The sequence below is a fragment of the Tauraco erythrolophus genome, chromosome 14, assembly GCF_009769465.1.
Source record: "Tauraco erythrolophus isolate bTauEry1 chromosome 14, bTauEry1.pri, whole genome shotgun sequence".
NCBI lineage: Eukaryota > Metazoa > Chordata > Aves > Musophagiformes > Musophagidae > Tauraco > Tauraco erythrolophus.
In genome coordinates this window covers 1,991,063-2,005,063 of record NC_141478.1, presented here as the reverse complement: position 1 = coordinate 2,005,063, position 14,001 = coordinate 1,991,063, and the positions used below count along the sequence as shown (strand labels likewise).

The 14,001-nt window shown below is 43.0% G+C and overlaps 1 protein-coding gene across 1 annotated transcript in view; it reads left to right on the top strand.

The window, feature by feature from the left end:
• IQCH (IQ motif containing H) overlaps positions 1-13,458 on the top strand; it is a 69,514-nt gene extending 56,056 nt beyond the window's left edge. Inside the window, exons 18-22 of the mRNA XM_086620555.1 lie at positions 3,372-3,539; positions 6,784-6,909; positions 8,335-8,396; positions 11,460-11,568; positions 13,363-13,458. Of these exons, the coding sequence (XP_086476681.1) occupies positions 3,372-3,539; positions 6,784-6,909; positions 8,335-8,396; positions 11,460-11,568; positions 13,363-13,458 (561 nt within the window). The remainder of the gene's footprint in view (positions 1-3,371; positions 3,540-6,783; positions 6,910-8,334; positions 8,397-11,459; positions 11,569-13,362) is intronic.
• The last annotated feature ends 543 nt before the right edge of the window (positions 13,459-14,001 follow it).

The window sequence follows — 14,001 nt, the reverse complement described above, 5'->3', positions numbered from 1 at the left end:
GAAATATATTCTTAAAATAAATTTAAAAAAAAAAAAACAAAACAAAGAAAAACAACAAAAAAAACCCCACAGAACACCACAGCTCAGGTTTTCAAGGCATTCTAGAAGCTTTTGACACCCATCTTATAGTAGTTCAAAGGAAAACCTGTTGCCATCCAATAGCTGTTACTAGAGAGCTGAACCTAAAGGACCTTTCTAGCCTGCTCAGAGAAGAACAGCCCAAACTAATAAGTAGGTCTGCGTTTGAACTGATAAAATGGGGAAAAATTATCCATGAATATGTAGTTAGACCCATTGCCCAGGCCCTGTGTCTTTCCTGTTTCTGGCACAGTACAACGGGGATTTAAAGGGCACTTCTGGAGTTCCATGGCAAAGGGGAATCCCCTGCTAGGATAAAGCCGGAATCTTCAGCCATCTGATCCTTCTTCCTTTCTCCCCACATTAGGGATGTTCTGGGACACATCCAGGGCAGAAAGGGACACAGCTACAATACAGCGTTCTCTGACAATCCTGAGCCAGGAAAAGAATCCTTGGGGGTGATCCCAGCTGGCACAAAGCAATGACCATTTGGCTGCTTTGACTTGCAGTAGGGGTGGTTCAGCCTCAGGCCCCGAACGAAAAGAGGTGGACAGGTGGCTTCCAGCCATGTTCGCCTTCCTTCTCCTCGTGCTCAGGGCTGTGGAGATCTACACCCTGTATTTAAAAAAGCAAAAAAAAATACGTTGGCTTTGCCAAGGTAAAACGTAACTGTGACTGGAGCCAAGTAGGTGTTTAGAGCTCTCCTTCCGTACAGTGTTAGGGAGTAACAGGCAGGGGAGAGGATGGACATCTTCATTATGTGGTAGGGCCATCAGCCCACCCTGCTGATCTGAGCCCTTAATTTTGGAGGCAATGGTATGAGTGTAGCCAGTCTGAGATGATGAAACCATGTTTGAAGCAACTAGTTGATGCACAGACTAAGCAGAAACTCCTGAAACTAGCATTTGGTTGGTCCTACGATTTGCAAGAGGAAACTTGCCCTGCTGAAAGCTTTTTCATCCTCTTCCCTGTGTGGTAGCCCCTTCCTTGGGCAGCGATGAGGCTGGAGCCATCCCCTGGCGCAGGGATGCAGGAGCGCGTCTGTGCCTGCCCAGAGCAGCGACTGGGAAGGTGCCAGCGGGGCGTTAGAGCCAGGGTGGCACACTGGGTTTTTGTTCAGATTACGTGAAACGTAGCACACAAGTAATTAACGGGTCTCTTCTCTACATCTGAAATTAAACCAGTGTCACTTTAATTTTAGGTACTGACAACTGAGTAACTCTTGCAAAACCTATGTGCTACCCCACGCTTGGTACGGCTTGTCTGAATCTCTACCAGGGTGTGATGGATTTATCTTGTGCTCAAGGCTGTTTATGTGTGCCAGGCTGTGGGTTTGTAATGCTTTAGCTGCTCTTAAATGCTCGACCCGTTCTCTGCGCATCGCCAGAACACAGAACCAGATGCGCTACGGTCGCAGGGACGTCCGTGCTTAACTCCTCTAGGTTTTCCATCTCAACCGTTTTATGGTTCACCTCCAGTCAAACTTGCCTCCTGCCCCCCTGTTCGTGCACCAGCAAAGCTTCCAGTTAGCGCTGGTGCAGGCTTGGAGGGTAGAGCAATGTGGGTGCAATATCAGGGTCTGGATTAAGAGCAACCTGTTCACTTTGCCTGAGCACTAGCAACAGTCCTTGGATAGCCAAGACCTTCAGTAGTCCCTCGTCCCCTCCCGTAGCCCTGCCATCTCCTTCTGGGGGCAAAGCTTGAACTGAGAATCTCAAATCCTGCTCAAACAAGGTTCAAGACACATTGGCTGCTCCTGATTTGTTGATAATATTTATGGAAATGAACGTAATGCTTCTACAGTATGTATCGGTTAGAATTACTGTTCAGCTCATTGGAAAGGTTGGCACAAGCTGGAAAAGTACCAATCGATAGGAAAGTTCCTTCCTGTCTTGCAGAAGTGATGGTAAAGAATAAATGATTGAACCAAAATCAAGCATTGTAGTTGAGGAATATTCCCCTATTACTAAGTAAAGCCAGCCATTAGCATGCCATTTGCATTTTATACCATGCGGCAGGAAATATTTAAGTTGACAAATAGGATATTTAATACAGCAACAGATACTTGGCAGTTAGATATTAACAACTGTTACTGATGTGATTTATTTGCCATTATAAAAGGGGCATTACTATGTGCATACGATTCCGAAATTAACTCCAGTTTACCACGAGGCCTTGACTGCCTGACCTCTTAATATCCTTATAATGATGCCATTTACCATTCAAAGGCTTATTCAAGTCATTCACGGCAAGATTTGTTTTAAAGGGGTCCACTGTAGGGCAGATATTTGTGTGTGTTAACATTTCTCAGCGGCGTAGGAGGCACGAGCATTTTTTAAGTGGGAAAAACTCCTGGGTAAAACCATGCTCAGGTCACCGGGGCGGAGGAGCCTCGCAGCAGCGATCCACGGTGCTTCCTTCTGCTGCACCCTTGGTGTGGACTGGCCTCGGGAATCTGGCCTGACTTCTACGTGTTTTAATGCTTAGAAATCTTCTTGAGGTTGATAGGAGGCTTTTGGCATCGCCTGTGAGTATGTCCTGCACATGGGTGGGGTGGGCTTCCCTTCCACGTGTTCCACTGGCCACCCTACCATCTTCTGGTCTGATTTCTTGCATAGTTATGTGAGTATAGATCTCAATTAGCACCACAAAACAGCGGGTTTTTGAGTGGAAGCAGGACCATGCCACAGGTCGTATGGTTTTCTACGTGCCAAAGCGTCCACTGTTTGATAAGGTCTTGTATTGCAGCAGGAACGGGCTTTGCTTAACCCCTGTGCTGACCAACACGTATTCTTACACATGGATTTCACACTTCCCTACTCCTTTTACTCAGTTTAGCTTTGTCTTCTGGAAGTTCCCTTTTCCTATCTCAAAATACCTATTTGTAACTCGAGGCTGACTTTATTTGACCTTAATTATTGTTCAGTTGAAAAATCCAGGTGCAATATCTAGTATTTAGCTAATTACCTATGTAACGTGATACAGGCTTTGCAGCTGTGGAGCTCATCTACCTACTTTTTCTGATTGTTGCCAAAATCTGGGCAGTACAGGTCACTGTTTTGGCCTTAGCCTTTTGGTTTTCTTTGAAAAGTTAGTTTTGAAGTTACATTTGAGTCCTGGTTGGAAGTGGTTCGTCACTGCCAAGGATGCCCCAGCACAAGGAGACCAGAAGCACGTGTACCAACGTGCATGAAAATAAAGGCATGAAAAGATGTTCCTTTACACAAATGCTGAGTTTCACTCCTCTTGTTCTTTTTTTCTAATTTTAATGCACCTGTTTGTTTTTTGATTAGGTATGGGCAACAGACCTTGACCTTTGCTACAGTGACCAGCTGGCCCTGACGCAGCTCATGTTGTACGTGACAGATGGAAACCTGGATGGTCGCTTTAGCCGCTTTGAAGTAACTCTTGGTTCACAGAAAAAGAAAAGCCAACATATTCAGCATGAGGAGACAAAAACTGTAAGCAGTGATTTGTTTACAAATCAAATTATTAATGTAAACTACCAAAAAGTTAAAATCTGTCCTAGATCACTGTTCCAGAGGAGCTGAATCTGCTCTTTTTAGATTTTAAACTGCTCCTTTTAGATTTTACAGGGTTAATAGAGTAAACGGGACACCATCATGTTAGAAATTAAAGGAAAGGTTCTGGATGCTTATGGGTACCTGATTATTCATTTTTTGTAATCAGTAACATTGATTTGTGGTAGTAACTACTTCTACATATTTCAGGTAGTTTCCAAGTTGTAAAATATTTGGTAACTTATATGTTGCAAGAAAAAGGAAAGAGGTGAAAGCAGTGCCCTGACTATAGAAGTAACTTCAAAGCAGTCAAAAAGAAATCTGAGCCTTCAGCTCATGAGCTCTGCTTTGGGACCAGAAGCTAAAGCACCGATGTTCTACCCCAGCTTTGTACTCACGCACAAAACTGAGGGTGAAACAACCAGGGCTACATCTGCAGAAGGATCTGGACACCTAAACCCCTCCCAGCTCTCACTTAAGTTAACCCCAAATTTCGGTTCTCAGAACTTGTCATTCAGTTCTGCATCCATCTAACTGTTCACTATCAATTATTCAGTGTTAATTATGGACACGGTGATGTGAACAGGAAGAAAAACTCCCAGCACCCTAACTGAGGGGCGTTCCCTAAGCAGGAGGATGCAGCCACGCTCCCTCCTGCTTGCCCTCTCCGGACCAGAGTCCCAAAGCCCAAGGGGCAGAAGCACCTCTTTGCAACACCAAGCAAGAGAGCTGAGCCCTGAGGTGTCCTCGGGCTCAATCCTTCTGTTTTCCATTGCCAGGTCAGACTCAGCCACACTGTGTCACACGCGGTGAGTCCACGTGTGCCCAGCTCTCCGTGGGTGTCGCACACAATTTCACCTCGGTGAATCCAAGGTGCTCGGGATTGTAGGTTTAGGTACCGAAATGATGAGCGCTGTGGCATCTCGTGGATCTCACCTGCAGTCTCCCTGAAAACTCCAAAGGTTGTGTCTGTAATGGTCACCTCTCTGCAATGTGATTTTCAATAGGACGATATAGAGAAGTTGTGGCTGCCCCATCCCTGGAAGTGTTCAAGGCCAGGTTGGATGAGGCGTTGGGCAACCTGGTGTAGTGGAGGGTGTCCCTGCCCATGGCAGGGGGGTTGGAACTGGATGGTCTTTGAGGTCCCTTCCAACCCAAACCATTCCATGATTCTATGATATTTGTGTGTGTTGCGTTGACATCCTCACCAACACACTGTCGCAGAAGCACGGTTAGCGGATGCCGTGCTTGTTATGCTGATTTGTTACTTTAGAACAGTCTTGTGCAGGATCTGATACGGCTCTGAACCGTGAGACCGTCCCTCTAAAAAGGGAAGAAAGGCCTTTAGCAAAGTCGGAGAAAAAGAACTGGAAGTATATGGATACATAAAAAACATACTGGTTTACACATTTTGACAGAAGATTCGCAACTCCCTTTTTTTCAGACACAGAGGAGGGATGTAGCACCATTCCAAAAATGTCACGGAGCTATAATTTAGAGGTTAATGAGCTCTTGATCTATTGTTCTTGTCAAGCAACCACTTTTAGTCGGAGAGAAGTAAATTAGATATGATTAGTCCCAGTAGTGCAAGTTTTAGAAATGAAAAGTAATCAAGTAGCAACTTTTTTTAATTAAAATTCTGTCAGAATTAACATAAATTGTCACGATATCCTTTATTTTTCTTCTTTCTGTATTTCTGCGGTTTTTATCTCTTTAAGAGTTAACTACAAAACCACATTCCGCAGGAAAATATCTTTGGAAAAAGAAACAAACGAACCAAGAGACAAATGCTTTTACAGCACATGATCTGTAATGAATGATTAAGTAAAACACTTTGTGTAAAATTATGATGTTAATAATGATTCTGTCCCTTTTAATTTATCGTATATCCTCAATCCTGGTAGGTTTGATTTTGATAAAATGGAGCAGCAACTGAGTTTGTGTGATGATTTTATTTTTAGAAATCCTTCTTTGAAAGAACAAATTTCCTAGATACTGCTGCTACTGTAATTATGTACAAAACCAATCACTCATTATAGTTAGGATACATTATCTTCTAGACAGATGAGGCTAAATAAGCAACACATTAATAATTCATACTGCAGTTCATTATGCATGTGTATGCATGCTTTGTAGCTGGAATAAGCACCTCATCAACCTGATGCCAACCCTTAAACAATAGTTCTGTGTTATTGCAGCCACATTCAAGTTTACGCTTGTTAAACTGCTACTTGGATTATTTTATCAAGCATTCATTTATTTGTGGTCCCCTACTGCAGAGAACAGATTTTGGAAGCTCCTTTTTTAAGTTAATGACTTGAGCAATGGGTGTTATTAATTCTCAGAATATTATAAACATGATTAATTCTCAGGCAGAGATGTATTGTATAAGGACTTCAACTATGTCAACTTAAATGAGTCAATGTCAAAACAACTATCATTTTAGAGAAAATACTGTAAATTACATGCTTCAACGTGCAGTATCCCGACTCCAAATGAACAGTCCAGTATTAAAAATCACATTGCAGGAAAGACGTGGTTTAGGAGAACGTCTCTATTCAGATCTACTCGATGCAACATCTCTATTCTTTTGTCCTAAGCACCCATAAGAGTTTAAACTCAAACGCAGCACTGATTTTTTATCCATAGTATGAACTCCCTGGAGTCCAGTATAGCTCCCTGGAGTCACTGGGCCTCGTCTCCTCAAAGACTTGCTGGAAAAATTATGCACACTAATGCTGCAGCAGAATGCTCAGTTTTGAAGAAACACAATTTCAAAAACTGAACAATCCTCTTTGGAATTCCTGCTGTCGAGAAGAGCTGACTCTAGAACAACGTATGTCACCGCTGGGCAGGATGGATTCAGAGGATCCACTCGGAATGCCTTCAGAGGGCTCAGCTATCAATGCAGCTGTGAAAATAATCCAAATGGGGTTCACAGAGAGTGATTCTGTAGACCTGATCCATGATATAAGGTTCTCCGTACCGTGTGAGGTGAGGCTTTAATTTCACTGCACGGAAATGTCTATGTTCAATAGACACGGTGATGAACAGGAGTTCCTCCAAATGGAGTCCTACTCGACACTTGCACGAGTTCACTGAGAAGCAGCCATTTAAATAGTGAATTGTTGGTTTCTGAGATAAACTGGTGTGAAAACAAAGAATCCGGTGTTGTTTTCCCTAGCCTTCTCCAGTGAGCAGCCGGTGTGCGGTAGCAAGCAGCCAGCTGAGGCACTCCGGCCTTTCGGAAATCTACTATAATGTTCTCCTCCAGACGTGTAAAGCTCACGGTGTTGGATTTGACCTCCAGGTAGGAATGGGAAAGATTAAAAACCGAGATATTCACTCTGCATAATTTCTGTATGTAAATTCTAATGTGGTGAAACCACTTAGCACAATGTCAAGTTTAAGTGTTCTGTTTAGCATAACACAATGTTTAAGTGTTCTGTTAAAAACACAGCAAGCTGTTGCTCTACAGTTTTGCTGAAGAGGACTCGGTATAAATCAGAATTGATTTTATTTTAAATTGTTTTCATGACACTAATTAATGAACTCTGAATTGCATAAAGGTCTTCAGTCATTCCTGTAAAAATTAGTTTACTATTATAACACCTGTCAGCTTCCTTTAGCTTTTTCCAAGGGCGTGTAGTGACAGGACAAGGGGCAATGGATTTAAACTGAAAGAGGGCAGATTTAGATTAGATCTAAGAAAAAAATTTTTCACTCTGAGGGTGGTGAGACACTGGATCAGGTTGCCCAGAGAAGCTGTGGCTGCCCCATCCCTGGAAGTGTTCAAGGCCAGGTTGGGTGAGGCTTTGAGCAACCCGGTGTAGTGGAAGGTGTCCCTGCCCATGGCAGGGGGGTTGGAACTAGATGGTCTTTGAGGTCCCTTCCAACCCAAACCATTCTGTGATTCTATGATATGCCTTCAGAGGCCAAGAGGTCAGATGGCAATGGAGAACAGAAAGAGGAACGAAGACATGAAAATGCAATCTTTGCTCGGAAAGGAAGAGCTTAAGGCTTATGAACAGAACTGTAAAAGAACAAAATGTAAAAGAGTGTAGAAGATGTTAGGCAAGACAGAACCACAGATAGAGATTTCCAATCCTGAGGTACAAGGCTTCACTGGGAAATAGTTTTATGTGTTTTCTCAGTACAAACTCTCCCCAGGGACGGCATCTGCTTGCGAGACCTCTCACAGTGACATGTGGTAACTGTTGCTCAGCGCATTTAAAAATCAAACTGTGAGGTTTGCTGGTGACCAAACTGTCTCCAGTATCAGGCCTGTGATGAACCAGAGCAGAAGGTTCTGACAGTTCATGTCCCACGTATATCTAAAGTTAAGAATAAGCTTTAAGAACTGGAAAACCTAAACATATTTTCGCTTTCAATTTAAGTGTGTGTAAGGCTTTAGGGGTTAACCTGTCTCTTGATAAAAATCACTGTGTAAGCAGATAATTTTTAAGATACTTATGACCATCTCTTACTGCTTTGGAAGAAAAATACTTGCTATTGAATGGACTCTGCCATATGTATTCTGTTTACATAAAGTTAATGCATCGTATTCTTTACAGTAAGTTAGAGCCATAACGTACTTACACTGAGCAAAATCCATTACACACAACTCAAAACTACCCTTAGATACGGTGATGGACTTACTCTCCACGTTTAATACATTTATGATCATTATCACTGTTTTAGGAATAGTTAAAGCAACGTTGTCTTTATTTAACAGGAAAAACAGGGGACGGTTTTTATATTGTATGAAGATGAGAAGCGATACCGGTTGGGAATGATGTAAGTACGCGCCGTCGGTTCCCCAGCCTGACAAACAGGGACCACAGCGTGTGCTCACGTGGTCGTGCAGGAGATGAACCCTCTGAACACCTTGTGCTCAGGTTCACTGACTCTCACCTGCTTTCACCAAGGTGTAACGACTGCTCGTAAGACTGGCCTTCTGAAAAGTTTTAGGGAAAAAGAAAAAAAAAAAAAAAGAAAGTAGAGGAATCATAGAATCATAGAATGGTTAGGGCTGGAAGGGACCTTCAAAGGTCATCTAGTCCAACCCCCCTGCAAGGAACAGGGGTATCTCCAACTAGATCAGGTTGCTCAGGGCCTCGTCCAACCTGGCCTTGAACGTCTCCAGGGATGGAGCATCCACCACCTCTCTGGGCAACCTGCTTAGCTCAAAGCCTGCCTGCACTGCAGACCCAAGACCTCCTGCAGTGGGCTTTCCAAGAGGCAGATTCACTGTCGATGGTCGTCTGGCTGCAATTAGCAATTAGCACAGGCTCACTGTTACAGGCAACAGTATTAAAAACCGAACTATACATGACGCAAAGAAGGTTGAAGTTTGATGCCTTCGCGTATTGTTCTTCACAAAGTGATCAACAGCAGTCAGGCAACAACAGATCTAACAGTTTAGTAATTCTTTATGCATATGAACCTCTGAAGAACTCAAAGAAAGCATAATCTGCACAAATCCACTATACACTGAGTGAAAGCCTCTCCTCGGAGAGAATTTAAGTAAGGTTTACTGCCAAAATAGGACGCACTAAGTGAGGAGCTGAAACGGTCCGTTCTCAGGCTGTTCTGTAATCCTTTGATGCTGGAGCTAGTTCATTAATGACCTGGATAAGAGAACAGCTTCCTTGGGTGCTGGATGTGCCTGCAAGTATTTTGGAGGGCAGGAATAGAATTCAGAACGATCCCAACGAATTGAAGAAACAAACGGAAAAACACAATTATGCTCAGTTGGAACCAGGTGCAAGAAATTACACTTAGATAGCAGTAATGAATATGAGGAACAACTAGCTTTGCAGAAAAGGATCTGTGAGATACACAATGGTTTACAAACTGCCTGCAAATCACGATGTCATGATCCTACGGAAAAAGGTAAACGATATAACCTGGGAGATGTTGGAAGTAATCCTTCCATTCTACTCCATTATAGTGGAGGGTTTCCCTGCCCATGGCAGAGGGGTTGGAACTAGATCATCTTTAAGGTCCCTTCCAACCCAAACCATTCTATGATTCTACTCAAAAAAGAGGTGATGAAAATATTTAGAGTTCTAGAAAGCATGACTTACAAGGCAAGACTAAAGGGGGGTCGGGGGGAGGAGGCAGAAGGGGGATCTGCTAACAATCCTCAAGCACATAAAAAGCCTCTGCAGGAAGGAAAAATCTGATTTCCATGTCTTTGGTAGTAGGACAGGAAGAAATGAACTTAACTTGCAGCAAGAAAGATTCATGTTCAGCATAAGGAACATTTCTGAAAGTAAGGGAAGTGAAGAACTAATTAAATTGTTCAGTGCAGTTGTCATTGACAGTTTTTAGTAACAGATGAGACAAACCTCTGTCAGGATGATATAAGTAGCATCGATCCTGCCCTAGCACAGGGAATGGACTAAATGAATCCTAAAGATTGTTTCTAGGGCTGTGATTCTCTCAGCCTGTTCCGAGCTCCTTATGGATGAGGCTGTTGGTAGTGCACAAGTGAGTTGGCTTTGGATAAAGTGTAGATATTCCTACACAATACTGCAGTCACAGCGCAGGCAGCTCACACGATTGAGCTGTTAGGCAAATTTGAAAGAAAATCCCTAAACAAGAACCTGTGAAATATCTACAGGAGCCATTTAAAAAGTGATTTAGGCATCTGAGAAGTATTCCAGAAGCCACTAAACTCTCCTAACAGCCCCCTGGTGCTGAAAGATGAGCTCTTTCCTTCCTTGAGCCCTGCTGTGGAGCCTTCCTCTCTCCTGACCCTCCTTCTGCATTGTCTCTGGTACTTGGACACCCCTCAGGAGCTGACTCAGCTCCGTAACTCAGCAGAAAGCTTTCTTCTACTGGATTATTTTTCTGCGAGGCGAAGACAGAATTAGTCCATAAAAGGGTATATAGTGAGCATGAGAGTTGTGCAGGATAGATGGGGAGCAAGTGAAGAGAGGAGAAGGACCTGTGATCTGTTGGACTAGCTTGTCCCTGTTGGAGTGATCCTGCTTTGTTAGCCATCTGCCTTGGAAAAGGGAGTGCTTCTGTTAGAGGTACCGCATCCAACCAGTTGTTGCTGACTCCTTTGGAACAATACATGAGTAGTTGCTCCCCCAAAAAGAAACATAACATCTCTTGGATCACCAGCTTGAATTGGCAGTGATTGATATATCACCAGAATACTCTCAAATGTATTTGCCGTACGTTCTGGTCCCAGATTTGTCTTCCATCAGCCTTTCAATGCAATCTCATATCCTAAATGTTTTCAAGAATGTAAGTTTGAGCTTATAAAATCACTGAAATACCTGAAACATGTATGTGAATGATTGTCCATTTTACTACATTGGAGATCTCTGGTCAGTTCCAGTCAGTAAATGAGGCACGTTCTTCCTCAGCACAATATCCTGTTCCTGTAAGACCGTATGTATTGAGGGGCTTTATGTACCACTGAGAAGCCAAAGCCTGAAAAGCTACAACAATCTAAGAGATGCTGATACTGCTGAAATTTCTCCTTCAGATGTTTTGCACAAATTGTAGCAGGAGCAACAGTTCTTCTGCACTAATACAGGTGTTCAAAGTGTTCTACTGTCTCAGTCCTAACTCAGCGGCAGCCTTTTACTTGGAGTAGCTGAAACCTTACTGCTTACTTCTGCTAAGTTGATTAATAAAAATTATTTATTGCACAAATCCTTTCTGTTGACAAGTTAAAATGGAGCCTCATCTTTCATATCTCCCTGAAGATTGCCACCTTGTGAGATTGAAAATACTCATTAAATTCCATCACCAGACAGGCACAAATGAGAGGGCGATTGTTTTTAAGGATGTGAGGGGAATCATTGGTAAACTCATTTGTTTGGATATCATTAACAGAACAATCGGAGAGGATCTCCAGGGGGTCCTCATGACCTTTGCTCGCAATCTCTTCATCATCCATCAAGAAATATCAGCACCTAATATGCAAGGCGAGACCAATTTTAAGGTGAGGTGTTAATTAACTAACGATCCTGGTTAATTTCTGTACAAGGGCTGAAAATACCTCATGCTGTATCGAAAACAAGTGCTAAGCCATTCCTTTTTTATTGTTGGCGGTATGTGTTTTACAGTGTCTAGGTCAATACAGTAAGTCTCCCAACGAACCTGTTAGTTAAATTTGAGTTTGAAACTTTTTCTTTGAAAAAAAAAAATAGCGTGAAATTATTTGTGGTGTAATGCTCCTGAGTGTCCTTTGTGAGAGCAAAGGAGCTATTGGCACTGCCTCAGACAGCTCTGTCACAATTGTCTGGTCTATTTTCAAGGGACACCATCAAGGTAGGAATCTTAAATTAGAAACAAATTTCTCAGTTTATAATAGCTCCTTAGATTTTTAACACTGATTTCTTTTAAGCCGACAGACAGCGAGTACTTAGAATCATAGAATCATGGAACGGTTTGGGTTGGAAGGGACCTCAAAGACCACCCAGTTCCAACCCCCCTGCCATGGGCAGGGACACCTTCCACTACACCAGGTTGCCCAAAGCCTCACCCAACCTGGCCTTGAACACTTCCAGGGATGGGGCAGCCACAACTTCTCCGGGCAACCTGTTCCAGTGCTTCACCACCCTCAGAGTGAAAAATTTCTTCCTTAGATCTAATCTAAATCTGCCCTCTTTCAGTTTAAATCCATTGCCCCTTGTCCTGTCACTACATACCCCTATCCAAAGCCCCTCTCCAGCTTTCTTGTAGGCCTTTTAGGTACTGGAAGGCTGCAATAAGATCACCCAGGAGCCTTCTCTTCTCCAGGCTGAACAGCCCAAACTCTCAGCCTGTCTCCATAGCGGAGGTGCTCCAGCCCTCGGATCATCTCCATGGCCCTGCAGTGGCCCTACTGAATCCATTAGTTCACATCTCTCACCCCGCCATCAATTCCGCAAGTCAATGCTGTTCCTAATTTTCTCCGCTCCTTGAATCTGCCGGCAGCGCCCATCCCTGTGTGCCAGAGGATGCTCTGGGAGGTGCAGGACAATGCGCAGGAGCTTCCCACGCCGGGAGCGTTCCCCCAGGAGCGCCCACCTTTCCTCGGAAGCTCCTCTGTGCCGCCCTCGCTGGCAAAAGGAGACGGAAAAGCAATAATGGATCCAACCCTGTGCCCTGTGCTCATTGCAATGCGGCTTTGTGATTCCAGAGAATAGCCAAACTTTCCGGAGGGAGTTCTTTTGCTAAATCCTATCACTTTTAACTTCATAAAAAGTTTCTAAGGTCCTGTCTGTAAGCGTTGTGTAGCAAGGTGAAGGGGAGCGCTGTGTAACAGGTTTGTATCTTAAATCAAATAACATGTCAGATTCTTTCCAGTGTTAACTCCGACTAGATCTTCCTTTGACCAGCAGAGCATGAAATGACAGTTTTAGAGAAGATATAATTAAATTTCAACGTTACAGAATAAACAAACAAAAAACCTCCTTTTTTTTTTCAATATGAGGGAGTGAAAAGCAACCGTTGAAGGGAACTCTTCTTCATAGTGAGTTAACAATGATTTACATATGCAAAATAGGACACCTGTTAGCTAATTAGAAGTACAAATTGCAACGAATTTTATTTTTTATTTACCTGAGATTTGTACATATTTACTAATAATTCCCCCAACTATCCCCAAAGTAATAGTAAATTTAATTGGTGCATCATGTCCTGTGTACCACTGGTTACCTTTTCAAGGCAAGTACTACCAGCTGTGCGTTCTGCCTGCTGGATTTCATTATAATGCCCATTAAATAACTTGTATTCCTTGAATCTGTTACAGATGGCAATCCGAGATATTGAAGCAATTCTAGGAATTACAGCAGAAAACAAACTGAAATTGGAAGAAGAGCAACCTTCGAGAGCAGATGCTCTGTAAGAATAGTTAACGAAAAACGTTTAAGTGCCGTATTCTTTATGCTCCTGGAAACGCTTTCTCATCTGTAAGAACAGGTTTGGTTTTCCTTCTGCCTTGGCACGTGAAGTAATAGGAACTGAGACAGTACATTTCCGTGGTTTCTGAGTGTGCTGTTTAGAATTATCCCTTCTTCCACAAAAGTAAACTGCTGCAAAGCAGAGGATTATGATAAACGCCCCTGATGTTGCCCATGTCGTTCTTGAAGTACAGTATCTGGTTTTAAAATCTTACTAATAGGGATCACGCTGAATTTGTCACTAAATCAGACTGGGAGAGCACGCTCTGCTGAAAATAGCCCTACAACCCCAAATTCCCTTTCAAACTTAGCGTCTTCTAAAACACAGGATTCTGACATGGAAGTAGGTCCAGTGTTCTTCTGCCTATACGTGCACGTGAATGCCACCTTAGCAGTAAGGTCAGCAATCCAGATTCCTCTTCAGAGCTGACTGTCCGTATTATTATCATTTCCATATATATATGGATATATATTCCACTATTTCTTTC